The 23,217-nt window shown below is 39.8% G+C and overlaps 3 protein-coding genes across 4 annotated transcripts in view; 2 read left to right on the top strand and 1 right to left on the bottom strand.

Moving 5' to 3' along the window:
- Positions 1-4,079, top strand: part of LOC123702355 (putative U5 small nuclear ribonucleoprotein 200 kDa helicase) — a 46,545-nt gene extending 42,466 nt beyond the window's left edge. The window contains exons 39-42 of one of the 2 annotated variants that reach the window (XM_045650090.1): positions 388-564; positions 2,585-2,719; positions 3,236-3,343; positions 3,807-4,079. In XM_045650090.1, coding sequence (XP_045506046.1) covers positions 388-564; positions 2,585-2,719; positions 3,236-3,343; positions 3,807-4,043 — 657 coding nt within the window. In that variant the 3' untranslated portion in view covers positions 4,044-4,079. Of the gene's footprint in view, positions 1-387; positions 565-656; positions 1,287-2,584; positions 2,720-3,235; positions 3,344-3,806 lie in introns of those variants that run through there. The other variant, XM_045650089.1, reaches the window with a different exon arrangement.
- Positions 4,080-6,601: 2,522 nt separating this feature from the next.
- LOC123702372 lies at positions 6,602-8,326 on the top strand. Its single transcript, XM_045650114.1, has 5 exons — positions 6,602-6,778; positions 6,974-7,034; positions 7,249-7,365; positions 7,695-7,804; positions 8,131-8,326. The coding sequence occupies exons 1-5, from the start codon at positions 6,704-6,706 to the stop codon at positions 8,248-8,250; spliced, it is 483 nt and encodes a 160-aa protein (XP_045506070.1). The 5' UTR covers positions 6,602-6,703; the 3' UTR covers positions 8,251-8,326.
- A 2,746-nt stretch (positions 8,327-11,072) lies between these two features.
- The window catches only part of LOC123702374 (poly [ADP-ribose] polymerase tankyrase), a 39,234-nt gene continuing 27,089 nt past the window's right edge, over positions 11,073-23,217 (bottom strand). Inside the window, exons 19-24 of the mRNA XM_045650116.1 lie at positions 19,286-19,449; positions 17,901-18,058; positions 16,847-17,012; positions 15,904-16,030; positions 14,339-14,495; positions 11,073-11,227 (exon numbers count right to left, since the gene is read on the bottom strand). Coding sequence (XP_045506072.1) covers positions 11,162-11,227; positions 14,339-14,495; positions 15,904-16,030; positions 16,847-17,012; positions 17,901-18,058; positions 19,286-19,449 — 838 coding nt within the window. The 3' untranslated portion in view covers positions 11,073-11,161. The remainder of the gene's footprint in view (positions 11,228-14,338; positions 14,496-15,903; positions 16,031-16,846; positions 17,013-17,900; positions 18,059-19,285; positions 19,450-23,217) is intronic.

Here is a 23,217-nt window from a genome sequence, read left to right as displayed (position 1 = left end):
AACGCAAACGTATTCCTACAAGTGATAAAACATACATTCACTTTAGTGCTGATAAACAGACGGAGACATTCACTTTAGTGCTGATACATACAGACACAGACATTCACTTTAGTGCTGACAAACAGACGAAGACGTTCACTTTAGTATTGATAGACAGACGCAGACATTCACTTTAGTGCTGATACACACAGACGCAGACATTCACTTTAGTTCTGACACACACAGATGCAGACATTCATTTTGCTTACACACACAGACAGATATTCACTTTAGTGCTGACACACATTATTAAAATGGGATATTTTTCGGGCTATACACTATACAGCTCGTTGCGTATAATCTGTTGTTTTTATATATGTATAACATTTATTTTTTTTTATGTCCCAGGCGATCCGTCTGATCCAAGCGTGCGTGGACGTGGTGTCGAGCAGCGGCTGGCTGTCGCCCGCCGTGGCCGCCATGGAGCTGGCGCAGATGGTGACGCAGGCGATGTGGGCCAAGGACTCGTACCTGCGCCAGCTGCCGCACTTCACCGCGGAGCTGGTGCAGCGCTGCGCTGACAAGGTGCGTTCTGGTGGTCTGGTCGCGGGTCTGGTCTGGTCGGACGTCTGCCGGTCTGGTCGCGGGTCTGGTCTGGTCGGGAGCTGGCGCAGATGGTGACGCAGGCGATGTGGGCCAAGGACTCGTACCTGCGCCAGCTGCCGCACTTCACCGCGGAGCTGGTGCAGCGCTGCGCTGACAAGGTGCGTTCTGGTGGTCTGGTCGCGGGTCTGGTCTGGTCGGACGTCTGCCGGTCTGGTCGCGGGTCTGGTCTGGTCGGGAGCTGGCGCAGATGGTGACGCAGGCGATGTGGGCCAAGGACTCGTACCTGCGCCAGCTGCCGCACTTCACCGCGGAGCTGGTGCAGCGCTGCGCTGACAAGGTGCGTTCTGGTGGTCTGGTCGCGGGTCTGGTCTGGTCGGACGTCTGCCGGTCTGGTCGCGGGTCTGGTCTGGTCGGGAGCTGGCGCAGATGGTGACGCAGGCGATGTGGGCCAAGGACTCGTACCTGCGCCAGCTGCCGCACTTCACCGCGGAGCTGGTGCAGCGCTGCGCTGACAAGGTGCGTTCTGGTGGTCTGGTCGCGGGTCTGGTCTGGTCGGACGTCTGCCGGTCTGGTCGCGGGTCTGGTCTGGTCGGGAGCTGGCGCAGATGGTGACGCAGGCGATGTGGGCCAAGGACTCGTACCTGCGCCAGCTGCCGCACTTCACCGCGGAGCTGGTGCAGCGCTGCGCTGACAAGGTGCGTTCTGGTGGTCTGGTCGTGGGTCTGGTCTGGTCGGACGTCTGCCGGTCTGGTCGCGGGTCTGGTCTGGTCGGGAGCTGGCGCAGATGGTGACGCAGGCGATGTGGGCCAAGGACTCGTACCTGCGCCAGCTGCCGCACTTCACCGCGGAGCTGGTGCAGCGCTGCGCTGACAAGGTGCGTTCTGGTGGTCTGGTCGCGGGTCTGGTCTGGTCGGACGTCTGCCGGTCTGGTCGCGGGTCTGGTCTGGTCGGGAGCTGGCGCAGATGGTGACGCAGGCGATGTGGGCCAAGGACTCGTACCTGCGCCAGCTGCCGCACTTCACCGCGGAGCTGGTGCAGCGCTGCGCTGACAAGGTGCGTTCTGGTGGTCTGGTCGCGGGTCTGGTCTGGTCGGACGTCTGCCGGTCTGGTCGCGGGTCTGGTCTGGTCGGGAGCTGGCGCAGATGGTGACGCAGGCGATGTGGGCCAAGGACTCGTACCTGCGCCAGCTGCCGCACTTCACCGCGGAGCTGGTGCAGCGCTGCGCTGACAAGGTGCGTTCTGGTGGTCTGGTCGTGGGTCTGGTCTGGTCGGACGTCTGCCGGTCTGGTCGCGGGTCTGGTCTGGTCGGGAGCTGGCGCAGATGGTGACGCAGGCGATGTGGGCCAAGGACTCGTACCTGCGCCAGCTGCCGCACTTCACCGCGGAGCTGGTGCAGCGCTGCGCTGACAAGGTGCGTTCTGGTGGTCTGGTCGCGGGTCTGGTCTGGTCGGACGTCTGCCGGTCTGGTCGCGGGTCTGGTCTGGTCTGGTCGAACGTTTGCCGGTCTGGTCTGACTATTCATATCTGTATTTATGCTTGTACCTATTCCCGTATCCATATCTACCTACACCTACACCTTTGTACTACCCATAATAACACTTTACAAATTACAAATTTTATACCTTTTTCTGTACCAGACTATCATTTCAACCATATCGACTTGCTACCTATATATCCATACCTACCATTCCAATCAATTCCCTTTTCAACAGTATCTATATTATACCGATATTCATTACTATTTATACATATACCTATACATATAAACCCTTTCATCTGTATCTATACTTATACCAACCTACCTTTACCTTTACACCTGTATCTATACTTACATACCCATACCTCTACTTATAAATATACCTATACCATACCAACTAGTATCTTATTCTCCTTTATTCATTTTATACCCATACCCATACCTATGTACCTGTACCAAACACCAACCAGTACCTTTTGTGTTACCTTTTTGACCTGTATTTTATACCGGTACCTGTTCCAGGGTGTGGAAACGGTGTTCGACGTGATGGAACTGGAAGACACAGCAAGAGCAAAGCTGCTGCAACTCTCCGCGAGCGAGATGGCTGATGTGGCCAGATTCTGTAATAGATACCCTAATGTGGAGTTGAATTATGAGGTAAATATTTTTATAAATATACTAGGTTTCCGCCCGCGGCTTCGCCCGCGCAGTCAAAGAAAAACCCGCATAGTTCCCGTTCCCGTGGGATTTCCGGGATTGCCTATGTCTAAAAAGTAGCCTATGTCCTTTCTCGGGTATCAAAATATCTCCATAACAAATTTCATGAAAAATGGTTCAGTAGTTTAGGCGTGATTGAGTAACAGACATACAGACAGAGTTACTTTCGCATTTATAATATTATTATAAATTATAAATATAAGACTTGAATAGATGTTAAATAAATTCAGCCTTTTTCAACAATTTTTAATAATTTAGAAGCCATTTACTTAAAGTTTTAAGGAAAAGTCGATCATTTCATTCATTCTGACTGACCGGTTGGCTTGGTTGGTAGCGGCCCTGTCTTCTAAGCCAGAGGTCGTGGGTTCGATTCCCACTCGGGGCGAATATTTCTGTGATGAAACAAAAGAAAGAATATAATTAAAAAATGCCTACAATTATTGGTTTTTTTTTTAGGTGAAAGACGAGCGCCGTCTGCGAGTCGGCAAACCGATAGTTGTAGAAGTATCGCTAGAGAGAGAAGACGATGTCGTCGGACCTGTTATAGCGCCTTTCTTCCCGCAGGTGAGAAATTGTTTATTATAAAAATGATTAAAATGTATAATGTTGTGTGATTCATTATGTCTACGATCTTGAAACAAAATTATTTATAAAAGTAAAATATAATTCATGCATAGTCAATTTGCTAAAATGGTATTTGAAAAATAAAAATCTGTAGTGTTTTAATTTTTATTTCTGCTAAATATAAGAATAAATGTTAGGTTTTTCGAGTGTATGTATGTTTCTTGGTCACGGAGACTAAACGGCTTGTCATACTTTGTCATACAGACATACTACGTCTTAATCGTAAGAGTGAGGTGTACATCAAAATAAAAAATATGCCGCAAAAAAAATAAATTGCAGCAGTTTTTTTTTTTAAGTAAATTAATACTTTGTTAAATTAAATTAATGGACGAATAAGAACCGTTACTAAAATAAAATTTATTATTTATAATATAATAATACATTTTTTACAATTATCACACAGAAACGCGAAGAAGGCTGGTGGGTAGTAATCGGTGATCCAAAATCGAACACCCTCCTCTCCATCAAGCGTGTTTCCCTCGGGAGATCGGCTCGAGTTCGACTCGACTTCGTGTGCGGGTCTGCGGGCGAACATACATACACACTGTACTTCATGTCAGACGCTTACCTGGGGGCCGATCAAGAGTATAAGTTTACTGTGGACGTGGAAGACGCGAGGAGTGATAGTGAATCAGATTAAGTAGAAATTGGTATAAGAATAAATAATTGATGGCAATTTTATGTGTTTTATTTCATTTTTTCCCTTTTCTAAAAGATACTACATAACAGTCTCTAAACAAACTGACACTTAAATGACACTCATTTGCAATGATCACCAAAGCAACTTACTCTAAAAGGACACTACATTCCAATTTTCATTAAATCAACTTGCGCTAAAATGACACTTAATTCCAAAAATCGCTCAACCAACACACACTAAAATGGCACCTAATTTAAGTAATCACTAACACTAAAATCACACTTGATTTCAATAACATCAAACCTCACTAGATCTAGAATGACACATCTAGAACACTGCACACACTGTAGATGTGGAAGATGCGAGGAGCGATAGTAAATCAGAATAATTAGTTTACAATAAATGATTGAAGACATAAGGTTGTTTTATTTCATTTTAATTGTCCTCTAAATAAACGTAGTTAAAGAAATATAATCTAAAACAATAGTCGCTAATCACACTGTCACTTAACAAATAACAGAACAGTGCGAAATCTTTGCGCCAGCGTATTTTTTAACATAATATCTAGATAGAGTTATGAAAGTCGTAAGTCAACGACATCTCATTTTGTATTTTACGCTTCAGACAGCTACGTTGACAAAATAACCGGTAATAACAAAACCATTTTAACTATAGTTACTAAAATGAAACCAAATATCATATTTTAGTCATGACAAGCAACTGTTAATGATAGATGTACTATTTATATACAACTAGCGATCCGCCCTGGCTTCACCCGTGCATGTTTACGTTTTTCTCTTCATAAAAACCATACTCAAACTTCAAGGAATATTATAAAAAAAAATACCGAACTCGGTTCAGGCGCTCTTGAGTTATGCGCTTACCAACACATTTTGCAATTAATTTTTATTTACAGATATACAATATATTTCTATAAAAAAATTAGTTTTATCATTCTCATGTTAAGTTCTTATGTATATAGATAGCATTTAAATGCTATAAAACCAAATATTCAGGTTTCATTACATATAAAATTGTAATCTAAGATATAAAACTACAGATCCGATATTGACCATCACATAAACGGGACAAAAAGCGCCAGCGCCAGCAACCCATAATAAAATTGGAGTGTCTGTTTGTAATCCATACTAATATTATAAATGCGAAAGTAACTCTGTCTGTCTGTCTGTCTGTTACTCAATCACGCATCTACTGAACCAATTTGCATGAAATTTGGTATAGAGATATTTTGATACCCGAGAAAGGACATAGGATAGGTTTTATCCCGGAAATCTCACGGGAACGGGAACGGGAACTATGCGGGTTTTCTTTGAAAACGCGGGCGAAGCCGCAGGCGAAAAGCTAGTATTAAAATTTTTTGACACAATTGTTAAAAAGGCGAATCAGATGGTTGGTTTCTTGAAAAGAAACACAAAAGGATTCCGTTTTAATAGTACCCGGATTATTCTGTACAATAGTATGGCTCGCAGTGTTCTTGAATACGCAAGTGTTGCTTGGAACCCCTACTTCACCGTTCACTCTCAACGACTGGAAGCTGTACAGCGTAGGTTCACTCGGTATCTTGCCTTTATTTCACCTGGCATTTCGCATAGACGCCCCTACTATGATAGATTAGCTTTTTTCAAAATGGATAAACTTCAGGACAGAAGAGTCACCCTAGACTTAACATTTTTGTTTAAATTGTTAAACGGAACAATCGATAGCCCAGATTTGCTCAATAGTATAACGTTTAATGTTCCCCGTTCGATTCCCAGAAAACCTATCCGAACTTTCAGCGTTCCAACTTGTAGAACAACTCTTGGTTCAAACTCACCAGTTTTTCGCTTAATGAGAACCTACAATGAATACCTCACTAAAGTTCCGTTCCGAACCTTGATATTTTTCACGATAGTTTGCCAATGTTTAAACGAAAAGTGCACGGATCATATCACATCAAGTTTTAGAATTAAGCAATATTGAATTATTATACTTACTTTAGTTGTATAAAACATCCTCATTGACTACATTTATCTTTAGTTTTTCTTGTAATGATGTGTACATCTATAATAGGGTCAAGCATTAGAATATTCTTACTTTGTATTTATTATTAAGGAATGATGTATGCGTGATCTGTCGATGTACCCTAATAAATAAATAAATAAATTAAAATATTTGCTTTTTACAAATTGCTTGGATCCCAAAAAGCTCACCCACAAAATAGGTACTATGTGTTTGAGAAAAGTTATTTCACCGCGAAAAACTTTAAATTACAATCACTATAAATCATACAAGCCGCTTGTTTCGTAGTTTCCGCTTGGAGAAAATATTTTTTTTTTGAGCAAACAACTTTAATGAGTTCAACAAATGGAAAAGGATGTTGGGAATTGGAACGTTGGTACATTATTTTCTTTTTCGATACATTGATTATTGCATCGATACTCACGATTCCTCATCCATCAAAGCAATCGAGTCAAACTGTCAAGTATCGACTGTCAAAATAACGTCAAAATGATAACAACTGACATCAAAACAGATGTGAAACCTGTGATGTGAAACCAATGTGAAACGGTGACGGGTGAATTGAAAACAAACATTGAGACTATTCATATAATTAACTAACATATAAAGAATAATTGAATACAACTTAGTTATTTTTAATCATGTCTAAAACAGCTAATGTCGTGGACGGCGAAGCTTCGGAATCCGATTCAGAGGTGGAAGTAGGATTGTCTCCAGTATGTGCTACTTTACAGTTCACTCAATATTTATTTATTTTAATGTACATGTATTATCAGAGAGCTTTTTTTATTAATTTTCAAAATCGCAAAACCTATTTGTTGACTGTTTTGAAATCAGATTCAAGAATCGAATTTTTTACCTTGATTTACTTAATAATGTTCGTAACAATATTTTGAACACTTACTTTTCAGGACTTGACAACAAAAATTAAAGGATTTGTTATATCAGGAGAAGCACCAGAATCAGATGATGGTGAGAATAAAACAAATATTAACCATATAAAGTGGGTCAAAAGTAAAATTAATTAACTAATTGATTAATTAACTAATTGATTCTCGAAAATTTTCTATTTTTTTAAATCTATGTTTTCTTATTCAGTTCAAATTAACTTGTTACACAAAAATGTTATGTGCTAAGAAATGATTGAAAATTTCTTGTGTTATATCTTGGCAATTTTTTGTTACAGAATCACAGTTACAATCAAATGACAACAGTGAGCTAGACGCTCCACTGCACATATCTATGTATCCTCCAGCCTCCCCCACAAGAATGATGTACAAATCTTTGTTGCATCAAAAATTGTGTAAGTATAAACTTATAAACTTAAAATTACATCTTTTTTTGTGATAAATTTAAAATAATGATGTGATCATCAATTTCATAAATGAGTTAATGATTTAATAATTTCTCCTCCTTTTAATACTCCAGCTATGTTAATAAATTGACGAAAATAAAACAACAAGTGAAAACTTAATATTTTATTAAAACTATTTTCCATAGTTTCTAACTATGTACAACCTACTGAATAAACATATTTTTATAAAAATGAGTAGAGCCATTTCAGAGGAATTTGCTTACAAACACACATGCAAATTTTATATAGAACTTATAATTCAATTATTTTAATTTCAGGGGAATGCAATGTATCCTTACAGGCCACATTAGAGGGCTTGGTTAAACACACGACAGAGATATCAGTGGATAAATTGACCAAAGCTGATAAAACTCTGCTTAATGTACAGGTAAAATAGATATTCATATAATATTTTACTATGAATTTGTTTGTTTATATGCTTTCACATCTCAACTTGTGACCTGATTTTAATGAAATTTCGAATAAAGATAGATGAAGTTCAGGGACGTGATTTAGATCCCCATTTTCCTGTCATGGGTTCTTAATAATTATTCGTACTTTGTACACATGAAAAAAAGCTGGTATATCTTTGTCTTATATGTTTTCTGCCAAGTATCACCAAAATCCATTCAGTAGTTTTGACTTTATGAGTTCAAAACATACATCCAAACATTTAATTAATGATATTTTTGCATACAATTCCCTTTTTTTCAGGAAAGTATGAGAGCTACGAACGCATCTTTGACTTTAGCAAGAGCAAGATTGAAGCAAATCAATTCTGAGCTAGAAAAAGTCAACTGTCACACAGCTCTACCCAATGTTAAGATAAAATAGTTTTAAAGAATGCATTCCAAAAGAAATATGTTTATTATTTTTGAAAGATGTTGAAATAAATTTGTTACATATTGAATTTGTTTTATTTTCGTTTTTTCCTGTAACCTTATAATATGGTAAAATTTGCGTAATGTGGCCCACAGCTATGTTAATTCTAATGGCCCTATTTCTTTATTCATAGTTATTAAATTAACCATAGATTACTAAATATTAGTTACTATCAAGGTTACTATGTTAATAAAACATTTATATGATGTGTTGCGAAGTTCGTCAATATTTCTTCACTACACAGTATAAAACAAAGTCGCTTTCTCTGTCCCTATGTCCCTTTGTATGCTTAAATCTTTAAAACTACGCAACGGATTTTGATGCGGTTTTTTTTATTAGATAGATTGATTCAAGAGGAAGGTTTTAGTATATAATTTATTAGGTTTTAGACAAAGCGGGCCGGTAAGCTAGTGAGACATGAAATATGGGATGGAAAAAGGGAGGGAGCTTAGGAATAAATAAAACACCATAAATATAATAAAAATTGTTTTATTAATTATCCTAACACACCGACAACACCTTTATATACAATATCAAAAACCGCTACACAGTAAAGATAAAGCTAGGCAAATACGATCGCTTCACAACTTTGAGCATGAAGATTTGTTTTTATTCCCCCATAGATAAAATTTTAAAATAACTATTTTTTTAAGTTACCTATTGCATAGCTTCTATCGCGGGCCTTGAGCGTGGGGACCGAATCGAGAAATTCCGTAACGAAAAAACCTCACGCTCCCCACTCCGACGGGCGGAGGTGTGGCTTGAAGGCATAGCATGCAATAGCGCAACCGCCCCAGTCCCCGAGTGACACACGTCGTTTTTTTTTTATAATGGCAATAATTATGTAATTCGTGTATTTGTACAATAGATAGTAGAACACATGTCGAAGCGATCGTAAAGGCCCGCGCAAAAAATTCCGAGAATTAATTGACAGATGATTTTTTTAATAACGATTTAAAGCCAAGGAACAACTTTTGTTTTTTTTTTGAGCTAGTAGAAGCATTGGAGATAAAATTGTATTTTTCTCAAATCTACCCTATTTTGTATGTACAGATTGTTGATTAGTTTTTACATAATATTTTAAGTGAGAAGCGCACATAAAACAAATACTTGTGAAAAAAAACACATTACATTAGAAATAGTATAGTAAATTATATTTTTATTGACATGATCATTATATTGACATGCATTAAAACTTAACCTTTGTAATAAAATGAAATTATTAAAAAGAGCAACTATGGAGTTTCTTGCCGGTTCTTCTCCATAGATACTGCTTTCCGAATCGGTGGTAAATGTTAAAAATATGTAAAAATATGACGTTTCAAAAGTGCTTCTCGAAGAAGTCTAATTGAATAAATAAATGTTTGAGTTTGAAATGAAGAAACATGAATAAATTTCTGAATGAATTTATTATTGTATTATGTAAAAACAAATCAACTTGAAAATGGTACAAATATTAAGTAATCTCATCTTACTTGTGGGCATGACATTTTTTTTTACTTTTGATAATCGAAAAACAATTTTGAGGCGGCAATACCGAAAACAATACTTATTTAAATTTAGTCTTCTCATAATAAAAATACGTACAATTATTTTTTATTTTATTCAATCAAATATCAAATATACATCTATATTTTAAAGGATTTTCAGTACCATAGAAAATATTTTTTTTATTTACTTTTTATTGTAGACGTAGGTTTTTAAGCTAGACGACATTATAATCAAGAAATATAAAAATAATACTTGTGAAACAATATTTTATTGTACATTCAAAAATGGCTTCGATTTAAAACAAATAAAACCAGAGAAAGAAGGAAAATAGAGCATACCAAAGTATTATTATATAACTACATATATTTTTTATATTTCAAAAAAAAATTTTCACATACAGATTAAAAATACTTTGCAAGTAAGGTACATTGATTTTTTCAATAATTTTTATTTTGACAAATCCATGGCAACACAACCACAATATAATAAAAATACTTTACGGTACGATAAAAAAATCGTAAAAACCGATACTTTAACGATTATTATTATTTACGATTCGACAAATTTTTCAATACTTAGATAGTTTTTTTGAAAAGGAGATTCATTACATAAGAAAACAGATAAGCGAGTAACAAATCAACCTAAACATTGAAAAATTAATCTCACGCACGACACACGATATTGTGTCGTCACGATATATTATCGTTACGTGTAAAACGTACAACCACAGACGATATTATGTTGTACTAGATAGTGCTAGTCACTATTTCATATGAAAGTACGCGCAAAACACTGATTAATGTTGAATTAAACATAGAGTTAGCTGATACAAAAGTATAATTATGACCATTATATTTATAAAATACATTTAGTATTCTTTGCAATATGTCTTTTTCAGTTTTTGAAGTGAAACTTCTTTATTGGAAAAAATTTTTGTGTAACATTTTTTCGTTACTCGTGACATTTTTCCGTTACACGCCATCTTTTTCTTATCCCTACCACGCGTGATTCGACGTATTTCTGTAAAGATGCATATCTTAAATTATTTTTTGAAAAATAAGGTCATAAAGAAGTTTCACTTCTTACGTGTGTACACTACTACACGCACACATTTTTTTCTCTTTTCGATTTGGACAATAAACGGCTAATTTCGAAGTACCATTGTAAAGTTTACATTCCCTTTTGAAATAGTACAAATATTACACCTTTTCTTTACAAAAAAATTTGTCACATCTGAATTTTCCTTTACAAAAAAAAGACAATCTTTTTTATTTTTTTCTGTATTACACAAATTTCACCATCTAGTCTATATAATCTGTGGCTGTGAACCGATTGGTTGTATCTTTTCGAGTCCATGTCGTGTGACGTCACACTAAACGTCACCAACCGTATCTTCTTCGCAAACGATTTGATACGTGATCAGGTATTCAGGGTACGCCTGGAAATAGATATGTTAATGGTATGAAAATATAAGCGAGTAAACAGATATCCATACTTAATATTATAAATGCGAAAGTAACTCTGTCTGTTACTCAATCACACCTTAACTACTGAACCAATTTGCATGAAATTTGGTATAGAGATATTTTGATACCCGAGAAAGGACATAGGCTAGTTTTTATTTCGGTAAAATGACGCAATCCCGGAAATTTTACGGGAACGGGAACTATGCGGATTTTTCTTTAACTAAACGGGCGAAAAACTAGTGTTGTATATGTTATAGTCAAAACCCTGAACCAGTCAATAACGTTATTGACCGGTAAAATCAGTTAATAAGGATATTGACTAAGGGCGTCGGTTAATATCCTTATTAACTGATTTTATCTGATTAAACCAGTTAATAACGTTATTGACTAAGGGCATCGGTCAATATCCTTATTAACTGATTTTAAGTCGAGACATCTAGTCAATATAGGTTTTAACCGACGTGCCCAGTCAAAACTCATAAAAAGTTAAGGACGTTAGTGAAATTATACTAGAAAATCATTTAAAAAGGTTCATAAAACTTTTTAAAGTGCAATATTTAAGAGTTTCATGTTTTATTAATTAATTCGGGGTATTGTTTGTAAACTGCAACCGCGCGAGAATACGTGCCCCAAAATATTTTTGAAGATGGCAATTGTGTTTTAATAACAACTAGGTTTCCGCCCGCAGCTTCGCCCGCGCAGTCAAAGAAAAACCGCATAGTTCCCGTTCCCGTGGGATTTCCGGGATTGCGTTAGTTTCTGATTTGATGGAGTGACCTGCAGGTGTACTTCGAAGACTGCTTCTGGATCTAATAGACGAGTAGAGCTAGGAATGCCGAGTTTGGGCTCGTTTTGTTAGTTATGTCGAGACCTTACCTCCGGACTTGATGGAGTGACCTGCAGGTGTACTTCTAAGACTGCTACTGGAACTATTATACGAGTAGAGCTAGGTGTGCCGAGTTTGGGCTCGTTTTGTTAGTTATGTTGAGACCTTACCTCCGGACTTGATGGAGTGACCTGCAGGTGTACTTCGAAGACTACTACTGGAACTAATAGACGAGTAGAGCTAGCTGTGCCGAGTTTGGGCACGTTTTGTTAGTTATGTCGAGACCTTACCTCCGGACTTGATGGAATGACCTGCAGGTGTACTTCGAAGATTGCTACTGGAACTAGTAGACGAGTAGAGCAAGGTGTGCCGAGTTTGGGCTCGTTTTGTTAGTTACGTTGAGACCTTACCTCCGGACTTGATGGAGTGACCTGCAGGTGTACTTCGAAGACTGCTACTGGAACTATTATACGAGTAAAGCTAGGTGTGCCGAGTTTGGGCTCGTTTTGTTAGTTATGTTGAGACCTTACCTCCGGACTTGATGGAGTGACCCGCAGTTATTAACAAAACGAGCCTAAACTCGGCACACCTAGCTCTACTCGTATAATAGTTCCAGTAGCAGACTTCGAAGTACACCTGCAGGTCATTCCATCAATTCCGGAGGTAAGGTCTCAACGTAACTAACAAAACGAGCCCAAACTCGGCACACCTAGCTCTACTCATCTATTAGTTCCAGTAGCAGTCTTCGTAGTACACCTGCAGGTCACTCCATCAAGTCCAGAGGTAAGGTATCAACATAACTAACAAAACGAGCCCAAACTCGGCACACCTAGCTCTACTCGTATAGTAGTTCCAGTAGCAGTCTTAGAAGTACACCTGCAGGTCACTCCATCAAGTCCGGAGGTAAGGTCTCGACATAACTAACAAAACGAGCCCAAACTCGGCATTCCTAGCTCTACTCGTCTTTTAGATCCAGTCGCAGTCTTCGAAGTACACCTGCAGGTCACTCCATCAAATCAGAAACTAACGCAATCCCGGAAATCCCACGGGAACGGGAACTATGCGGTTTTCTTTGACTGCGCGGGCGAAGCTGCGGGCGGAAACCTAGTTGTTATTAAAAGACAATTGCCATCTTCAAAAATATTTTGGGGCACGTATTCTCGCGCGGTTGCAGTTTACAAACAATACCCCGAATTAATTAATAAAACATGAAACTCTTAAATATTGCACTTTAAAAAGTTTTATGAACCTTTTTAAATGATTTTCTAGTATAATTTCACTAACGTCCTTAACTTTTTATGAGTTTTGACTGGGCACGTCGGTTAAAACCTATATTGACTAGATGTCTCGACTTAAAATCAGTTAATAAGGATATTGACCGATGCCCTTAGTCAATAACGTTAGTAACTGGTTTAATCAGATAAAATCAGTTAATAAGGATATTAACCGACGCCCTTAGTCAATATCCTTATTAACTGATTTTACCGGTCAATAACGTTATTGACTGGTTCAGGGTTTTGACTGTAACATATATAATACTAGCTGTGCCGCGCGATTTCACCCACATTGATCCGCTCTTGTCGGTCGGTCGTGATGATATATAGCCTAAAACCTTCCTCGATAAATGGGCTATCTGACGTGGAAAAAATTTTTCCAATGGGACCAGTTGTTTTTGAGATTAGCGCGTTCAAACAAACAAATTCTTCAGCTTTATAATATTAGTATAGATCATTGAGATATACATATGGAGACGACACCCCCTACATCACTTATGTTCCGCTTAACATAAGCCATATGGCCAAACTGCACTCAGTCGCTTTAGCGCGATGGTGGCGTTCATGTCTTGTTTGTTTTATAGCAAAAACCATGAAACTCATCAAATATTGTGTGACACAAACTCATCAACACCTCGAGTGTGTTACGATATTGCCGTTAGCTGCCAGTTTTTAGTTCGGGACCGGAGGATTCATTATTTTGACCTGTGTAACTATGTCAATAAAGAATTTAATTATAATTTTTATTATTGAAGTGAAACTTCTTTATCGGGGTTGGAAAAAAATTAGTGTAACATTTTTTCGTTACGCGTGACATTTTTCCGTTACGCGCCATCTTTTTCTTATCCCTACCACGCGTGATTCGACGTATTTCTGCAAAGTTGCATATATAGTAAATTATTGTTTGAAAAATAAGGTCATAAAGAAGTTTCACTTCTTACGTGTGTACACTAGTACACGCACACATTTTTTTTTCTCTGTACCTGTTCCCCGCGGTAGACCACGTGCTCCGGGTAGCAGAGCCCCCCGCTGGTCGGCGCTCCGGCCACGCTGTGGTGGCCCGGCGGGGCGTGCGCCATCTTCATTGCGCTCGACAGTTGGAAGGCCCTGCCGAGAGTCACTCGACAGAGGAGCATTTGTCTGAAAAATGTGGTAAATATATTATGTAATTTTAACGCTCGATGGTTGGAAAGCCCTGCCGAGAGTCACTCGACACAGGAGCATTTGTCTGAAAAATGTGGTAAATACAGTTTTAACGCTCGATGGTTGGAAAGCCCTGCCTAGAGTCACTCGACAGAGGAGCATTTGTCTGAAAAATATGGTAAATATAGTTTTAAATAAGGATATTTATATACATATATACTTATATAATATACTAGCAGTCCGCCCCTGCTTCGCCCGTGGTACATATTTACGTTTTCTCTACATAAGAACCATCCTCGTACTTCAAGGAATATAATAAAAAAAGAATTAACGAAATCGGTTCAGCCGTTCTCAAGTTATGCGCTTACCAACACATTTTGGGATTCATTTTTATATTATAGATACGATATGGGAAAAAGCATATCTGGATGTAAAAATAATATGAGAAACATCGATTTTGTCATTTTCGTATGTAAAAAATAACATAGGACCTATGCTTGAACCTTGGAGCACCCCCAAATTAATTACAAATAATTTTAAAATTGTTTTTCCATTCATCGAGTTTCTGTACGATTTAAGACCATAAAATGTAGTAGCAGAAAAAAAATTGGCTTTTCGACTTATTACATAATTTTTTCCTCATAATTTTTTCTCTAATCTATAAATCTTCCTGCCCGCGGCTTCGTCCACTTTGTCTTCAAAACCTAATATTATGTAAATCAATCAAATGTAATTATATTATAAAGGCGAAAGTTTGTAAATATGGATGTATGGATGTTTGTTACTCTTTCACGTAAAAACTACTGAACCGATTACAATGAAATTTAGCACACATATAGAGGGTAACTTGGATTAACACATAGGATAGTTTTTATCCCGGAAATCCCACGGGAACGGGAACTATGCGGGTTTTCCTTTGCAAACGCGGGCGGAAATCTAGTTCCATACTAAACCTTTCGTATTTTTATTTATAAAAAAATACTCTATTTAAAAAAAGAAAACCGGAACAATATCCGTTGCGTACTTTTAAACATACAGACACACAGACGAAGAAGTATTTATTTAAAATTAAATATGTGTGTTTATCAGCCATTCGGTTTCCATAGCACAAGCGAAAATCTTAATATGGGATCAGATCATACCGAGTGAAAAATGAATCCTAAGGCTGGTTGCAGAGCTTGTCCGACCGTCCGCGTCAGTGCGTACCGTCGGTCCTGACGATACGCATCAACAATTGTATGACTATGACACTAATGCGCATGACAATACGCGTGCGTATGGTCGGTCTAGCTATGAACGGTTTTATGAATTTCCATACATATGACAAGCGCGACTGACGTACGCACTGACGGTCGGTCAAGCTCTGCAACCAGCCTATAATATTATTTTCACTCTGTTCACTCACCTATGACACAAATAGCAGCTCCTATCCTTGTGCGCTATACACCCGGACCCGCCTCCGAACCCGTATACGTACTGGTTGCTCTTCGACGAATGTTCCGCGAAGTATATGCCCGCGCCGAACATACCGCCTGTAATTTATAGAAAAATTTTGACGTGACAACGTCTTATAAATTGGTTTGCCGAGTGACACTTCAAGAAACTGCGTTACGCTCCGCTCACGTTATGCGCTCACAATGAGAGCGAGTGAGAGGCACGCGTCCCTTCCACTCGGGCATGGTTAGCCCGCCTAAGAGCGAGAGAGACAGACATAAAAAGTCGTTGTCACGTAAAACTTTCGCCCGTATACCGACTTTACAGGCAACCAATTTTTTTTAAATAACAAATTTTTTGCTTAAAAAAACTTCCCTCATAGGAAGCCCGAGTCCTTGCAATGAGAACGTATATGGGCTTATTATGATGCTGGAAAAATGGTTATTTTTCAACTAAAACGTATTCAAACTCAAACTCAAACATTTATTTATTCAAATAGACTTCTTCTAGAAGCACTTTTGAAACGTCATTACATATTTTTAACATTTACCACCGATTCGGAAAGCAGTATCTACGGAGAAGAACCGGCAAGGAACTCCATAGTTGCTCTTTTTAATCATGTCAGTTTTACAATTTAATTTTTCAAAATAGTTAATTAAATTAATAATAATAATAATTAAATTAATTAGTTAGTTTAATTTTTCATCATATTATATTATAGTAATATGCCAAAGAACTGTCCTGTGGTTTTCACGCGACAACCCTCCAGGATTTTTTATCGTCCTTAATACTGTAATACTCTCTGAAGTAGTATATTTTTTTTATATAAGTTTTAAATGTATTGTACTAAAATGGTAACTTCTTTTATATTTGGAACTGTTATGAGTATTTGTTCTACAGTACACTCTACACACCTATATACGCGTGTCGCTCATCAAAGCCCTTCTGTACTATCGCGTTGATAAAGGGTGATCCATGGAACAGCATCCTCTCCCCAGAACTACCGCCATTCTCTTCGCAGACCTCGCTTCGTCGTCGCACGTATCGCTCCCAGAGACGGCCGTTCACTATCTTTTGTATCTGTGTAGACAGACAAAAAATATTTCAATGTTATATTGGATGAGATAGTTATAGGTAAACCAGAATCTGATGGCAATAAGGGAAATCAAAATTTTGAGTGTGCAACCCTGGGGAAAATGGACTGAACGATCTTGATACTGCTCAATTTGTACGGTGAAGATTCATTTTGTATATTGTTGTATTTTTATATCTGTGCATTGTACAATAAAGTGTTTTTTATTATTATTATTTATTATAAATATGCCATCAGATTCTGGTAGACCTATAATTATCTCAATAGATGGCACGGACACATAAAATTAAAAGAGTAGTTGTAGTTTCTCTATTCGCGGCATATTTATGGAACCTATCACCCGCGAATAAAGAGGTTTAACTGTAATTCTGATTAATCAGAAAGTAATAGAAAATCATCTAGTAGCAGACTGACCAAAAACTTATTATTATATGTGTTTTGAGGTTATTGTAATGATAAGACATTACATTTCTTGTGACGACATTGTTATCGGTATATTTAATATTCTTAAATTCTTTGCAATATTTTTATTTATCACATTGCAAGAAGGCCTGCATCTCGCGCTCCACTATGCAGTACTCTTCCATCTTCTCCTATCTCCTCTCCACTCTACTCACCCGCACAACGTGGTATCTAGTGAAGTGGCCGCCCGCGTTGTCGCGGTGCGCCCGCACGGAGGCCTGCATCTCGCGCTCCACTATGCAGTACTCTTCCATCTTCTCCTATCTCCTCTCCACTCTACTCACCCGCACAACGTGGTATCTAGTGAAGTGGCCGCCCGCGTTGTCGCGGTGCGCCCGCACGGAGGCCTGCATCTCGCGCTCCACTATGCAGTACTCTTCCATCTTCTCCTATCTCCTCTCCACTCTACTCACCCGCACAACGTGGTATCTAGTGAAGTGGCCGCCCGCGTTGTCGCGGTGCGCCCGCACGGAGGCCTGCATCTCGCGCTCCACTATGCAGTACTCGCTGTCGGTGGACGAACATTCGCTTGACGGTGTCACGTCTACTAGTGTTGTGCCACCGTACCATTCTGTGAGGGTAGTTTGAGAAAATCACTATTTATGGACACTAGTAAAAATTTTGATTTTACAGTATTTAAAAAAAGGTTGAATGGCTATTTAAGAACACAAAATTTTGAGTTTAAGTTTTCATGCACGTCAACTTGTGCTGTGACGCCGCGGCCGTACTGACATGTTTACCGGGGTAAGGGTAGTCAGAAAATCACTATTTATGTACATTACTAAAAGTTTAAGTTTGCAGTGAGCGTGCTCGTCTACTAGTGTTGTGCCGCCGTACCATTCTGTGAGAGTAGTTTGAGAAAATCACTATTTATGGACACATGTAAAAGTATTGATCACTATTTATGGACACATGTAAAAGTTTTGATCACTATTTATGGACACATGTAAAAGTTTTGATCACTATTTATGGACACATGTAAAAGTTTTGATCACTATTTATGGACACATGTAAGTTTTGATCACTATTTATGGACACATGTAAAAGTTTTTATCACTATTTATGGACACATGTAAAAGTTTCGAGTTTAAGTTTGCAGTGAGCTTGCACGACCACTTGTGCCACCGTACCATTATGTGGGGGTAGTTTAGGAAAATCACTATTTATGGACACTTGTAAAAGTTTAGTTTGAGTTTGCGGTGAGCTTACACCTCAATTTGTGTTGTGACGCCGTACTGACATGTTTAACGGGTTAAATAATAAAAACTATTTTGAGATTATTAGATTTCGATGTGAATCAAATCGTAACATGATTTGATCCCACTGCATGAGGTCGAAACAAATAATATTTAACTAGCTGCGCTTCGCGGTTACACCCGCGTGGCTCTGCTCCTGTTGGTCTTAGCGTAATGATATATAGCCTATTGCCTTCCTCGATAAATGGGCTATCTAACACCTAAATAATTTTTCAAATCGGACCAGTAGTCCCCGTGATTAGTGAGTTCAAACAAACTCTTCAGCTTTATTATATTAGTATAGATTCATTCAAATTAACACCATGTTGAGATGCAGTAATATTCAAAGTATTTTGTATACGCCCATTAGCAAACTCTGCTTAATAGGCCTATGCGTAATAGGCAGAGTTTTGCCTCGGACATTATTTGGACGCAATTTTAAATATAATTGTTTTACGTTTACTGTACACCAATATTATGAAGCAATTTTTTTTTCACATTACAATTTTAGAAATCAGGTGACCTCAAGATAGGAAATTAATAAATGAATAAATAAATCTCACCATTATGTGACTGTAAACTATGTCTCGCAGCTTTTAGCAGCCTATGTCTATGCCCGTACGCGGCCACGCCCACAGCGCGGAGATCTTCGTGCGACATCTCTGATAGTATATCCACTGTTATCTGTTCCCGGTCGAGTACTGGCGCTAGTTGTTCTAGACCGACACTGGAAGAAAAAGACGTGTGTCACTCGGGGACTGTGGCGGTTGCGCTATTGCATGCTATGCCTTCAAGCCACACCTCCGCCCGTCGGAGTGGGGAGCGTGAGGTTTTTTCGTTACGGAATTTCTCGATTCGGTCCCCGCGCTCAAGGCGCGATAGAAGCTATGCAATAGCTTAATATAATATATAAATAAAAAAAAATATTGACAAAATATAATTTAGGTTGTAGGAAAAGTCAAAAAAGTTGCCAATTCTTAAAACCTTTAATTAAAATGTAACAGAAATACAATTTGACAGAAAAACATAGAACAAGACAATGATATTATATATAGAAACAAGAGGTAGATACGTTACCAACGCACCAAAACGTAAACCGTGAATTGGTCCTAATTGGGACCAGTGGAATCAGTCAGATTGTGACTTGTGACAGCGAACGCACATGCTGATATAAACGTTAAAATTATCAATAATGCCTTTTTGTGTGTTCAGAAAGTGCACAAATTACGATAGTAAATTAAAGAAAGATAGAGGAATATCATATCACAGGTAAATGTATTAAAATATTATAATTTTTGAGCAAAAATAACAATTTGCAATTATTAATGAATGACACTTGCTTGACACTTGTATTGAAATAATGAAAGGGATAAAACATTGCTTCAATCACTAGTGTGACAAAGCTAGCGCACACTGTGTTCAAAGATTATCATGTAGATACGATTATTGAAAAGAGAACGGTTATGTTATTAATTTCGATTTGGGTAAATACTTGATTATTTTTATATTTAAATCCACACAGTGCATGTAATTAACAAATATATCTATTTATTATATACAATGAAATCGTGATGGCAAAAATGTTTGTTTGCAAAAATGATGTTGAATATACGTATACATTAAAGAAAAGATTATCGCTACTGACGAAAAATGCTATTTGCTTTTCTGTAAATAGCTATTGAACATAAATTTTATTTGTGTTTTAGATAAAAAAGGCTTATACTTCATCCTTTCTTTTATTTCATACTTTTTTTCATCTAGGCACCACTATTATTATATCCTACAAGTTGGAGTGATGACCTTGTACGGGTTCCGGGAACTGCCTTGAAACGAATAGCGTAAGATCGGTCCGTATGGAGTTCTATAAGGAGGACTATGCTCAGCAGTGGGTGTTTATCGGGTGAAATGATGATGACCGAAAACGAACACCACAGCTAGTAATAAATGCTTAATACAGTTATATCTCCAAAAAAGTTTTTTTCATTTTAATAAAACTTCATAATAATAATTAAATATAGGCGTAGGGATGTGACGACCCCACCGCCCACGGGTTGGATAACTGTGTGACAGTAGTTATCCAACCCGTGCAATCAGTCATGATAGGCGTAGGGATGTGACGACCCCACCGCCCACGGGTTGGATAACTGTGTGACAGTAGTTATCCAACCCGTGCAATCAGTCATGAGGCGTAGGGATGTGACGACCCCACCGCCCACGGGTTGGATAACTGTGTGACAGTAGTTATCCAACCCGTGCAATCAGTCATAAGGCGTAGGGATGTGACGACCCCACCGCCCACGGGTTGGATAACTGTGTGACAGTAGTTATCCAACCCGTGCAATCAGTCATAAGGCGTAGGGATGTGACGACCCCACCGCCCACGGGTTGGATAACTGTGTGACAGTAGTTATCCAACCCGCGCAATCAGTCAGTACCCATTCCCAGCAAGTGTGCAAGCCGTGCTTCAGCTGGGGAGTACATAGGGTACTAAAAATATATGCAACTTAACGGTTTCCTCGGGGAAGTGGGCGACCCTCGAGTGTATAAAGCCTGTTATATGGATGGAAGAGAATAGAATGCGAACTGGGCCGCTTCCTGGGGGTCGCCAGGGCGCGCCTGGAGCTGGCGCTGGGCGCGGCAGCATGCGGGACGCCAGCCAATCCCGCCGACCGACCCGACCACCTGGTCGGTCGAACCCACCATCCCCACCAGTAAGCTTGACGACAGCAGGGCCGGCAACGACCCAGCATATGGAGTCCGCTACTGGTGGAAACAATAAAAAGACTCGCATGAGATGGTCAGCTGACCAAAATAAAAATGCCATGCGAGCATATTATAGGGCGACTGAGGGTGAAACCAACCGGACTGGGTACCGAGTGCGACTGCTCCGCGAATTCAACATCTTGGAACCCAACATCACCCTCACTGAACAAAATCTGGTGGACCGAGTTCGATACATCTTGCGCAGGAACATCTTTAGCGCCTCCGAACTCGAACAACTAGGATGTGCGGCTGTTTCCGCGGAAGCCCCTGAACCGATGGGCGTTGATGACCCACCCGATGTGTCAGTCCTTTTTGAGGAGAACACCGGGGTGGAGACCAATGCGATCGGAGCGGGGGAAACTGAGGAAATAGCTACCCAGGACATGGACAAGATCAGGAGAGAGCTTGAGGAGACGATCTCTCATTACCGAGGAATACCGGTTGAGCAGCGCTCCCAGCTTCCTCGCGTTCCCTATAGAGCGTCGACCAGACTTACCGTTGAGACCGTTAATAAATTACTGCCGCCATATTTGGAAACCAGTACTGACATTGGTGATACGGGATCGATACTATACGCTGCGGCGGTAGTCGTGTGTCGAGCGGTGGGGATTAACTTCTCGAATACGGGAAGAGGATCTCCGCAGCGACATACGACACCTGCTTGGAGGCGTCGTATCGAAACTCGAATCGCTAATGCCAGAGTCCTCATCGGTAAGCTTACTGCTTTTAGGGCCGGTAACACAAGACCGCGAGTGATGCGCTTTGTCAGGTCTGCAATCAGTGAGATATCTCACAATCTGCCCCAGGCAGAGCTATTGCGAATAGTGACAGTGCGCATCGACACCCTGAAACAGCAGGTCGCAGCTTGGGGGAAACGCATTAGACGGTACTCTGAAACAACAAGGAGACACCGTGAGAATCGTCTCTTCGAAAGTGACCAAAGGAAGTTCTACAAGTACCTTCAATCTGGGGCTCGGAAAGCACACATGGGGCCACAACCCGAAAAGGCGGACCTGATTGCCTTTTGGCGTGGAATATGGTCTCATGCTGCTGAGCACGTCGAAGGTGCTTGGATGATGGAGCTGGAGGAAGCGTGTGTAGCCTTACCACCCATGGACCCTGTTGTTGTCACAAGAGACGACATCAGCGCAGCAGTCCGAAAATGCCCGAACTGGAAAACTCCAGGGGTAGACGGACTTCAGACTTACTGGCTGAAAGGGTTCAACGCATGCCATGCTACCTTAGCCCGCCAATTTGGAGAAGCGATTGAGCACCGCTTGCTTCCAAACTTCCTCACTACTGGGGTCACTTATCTAGCTCCTAAATCCAACCGCTCCGCTGACCCGTCACAATACCGCCCAATTACGTGCCTACCTACCATCTACAAGGCATTGACATCTGTACTGGCGGCCAAAATTGCCAAGCATATAGATGGCAATAGAATTTTGGCAGATACACAGAATGGATGTCGGGCGGGTGGTCGCGGAACTAAGGAGCTTCTCCTGATCGACACGGTTATTGGTCAGCAGGTCAAGCGTAACAGACGCAACTTATCCGCTGCCTGGATTGACTATAAAAAAGCATTTGACTCGGTCCCCCATACATGGTTAACGAGAGTCCTGGAACTTTATAAGATCGATCCTTCGATCCGAGGGCTTCTCGGAACATGTATGGGGCAATGGAGTACAATGCTTTGTCTCCAAGGTAAGCGGCTCTCTGACGCGGAGGACCG

Source organism: Colias croceus, chromosome 23 (genome assembly GCF_905220415.1).
Source record: "Colias croceus chromosome 23, ilColCroc2.1".
Classification (NCBI taxonomy): Eukaryota; Metazoa; Arthropoda; class Insecta; order Lepidoptera; family Pieridae; genus Colias; species Colias croceus.
Note: the sequence above shows the minus strand (reverse complement) of the source record. Positions and strands in the feature narration are given on the sequence as shown.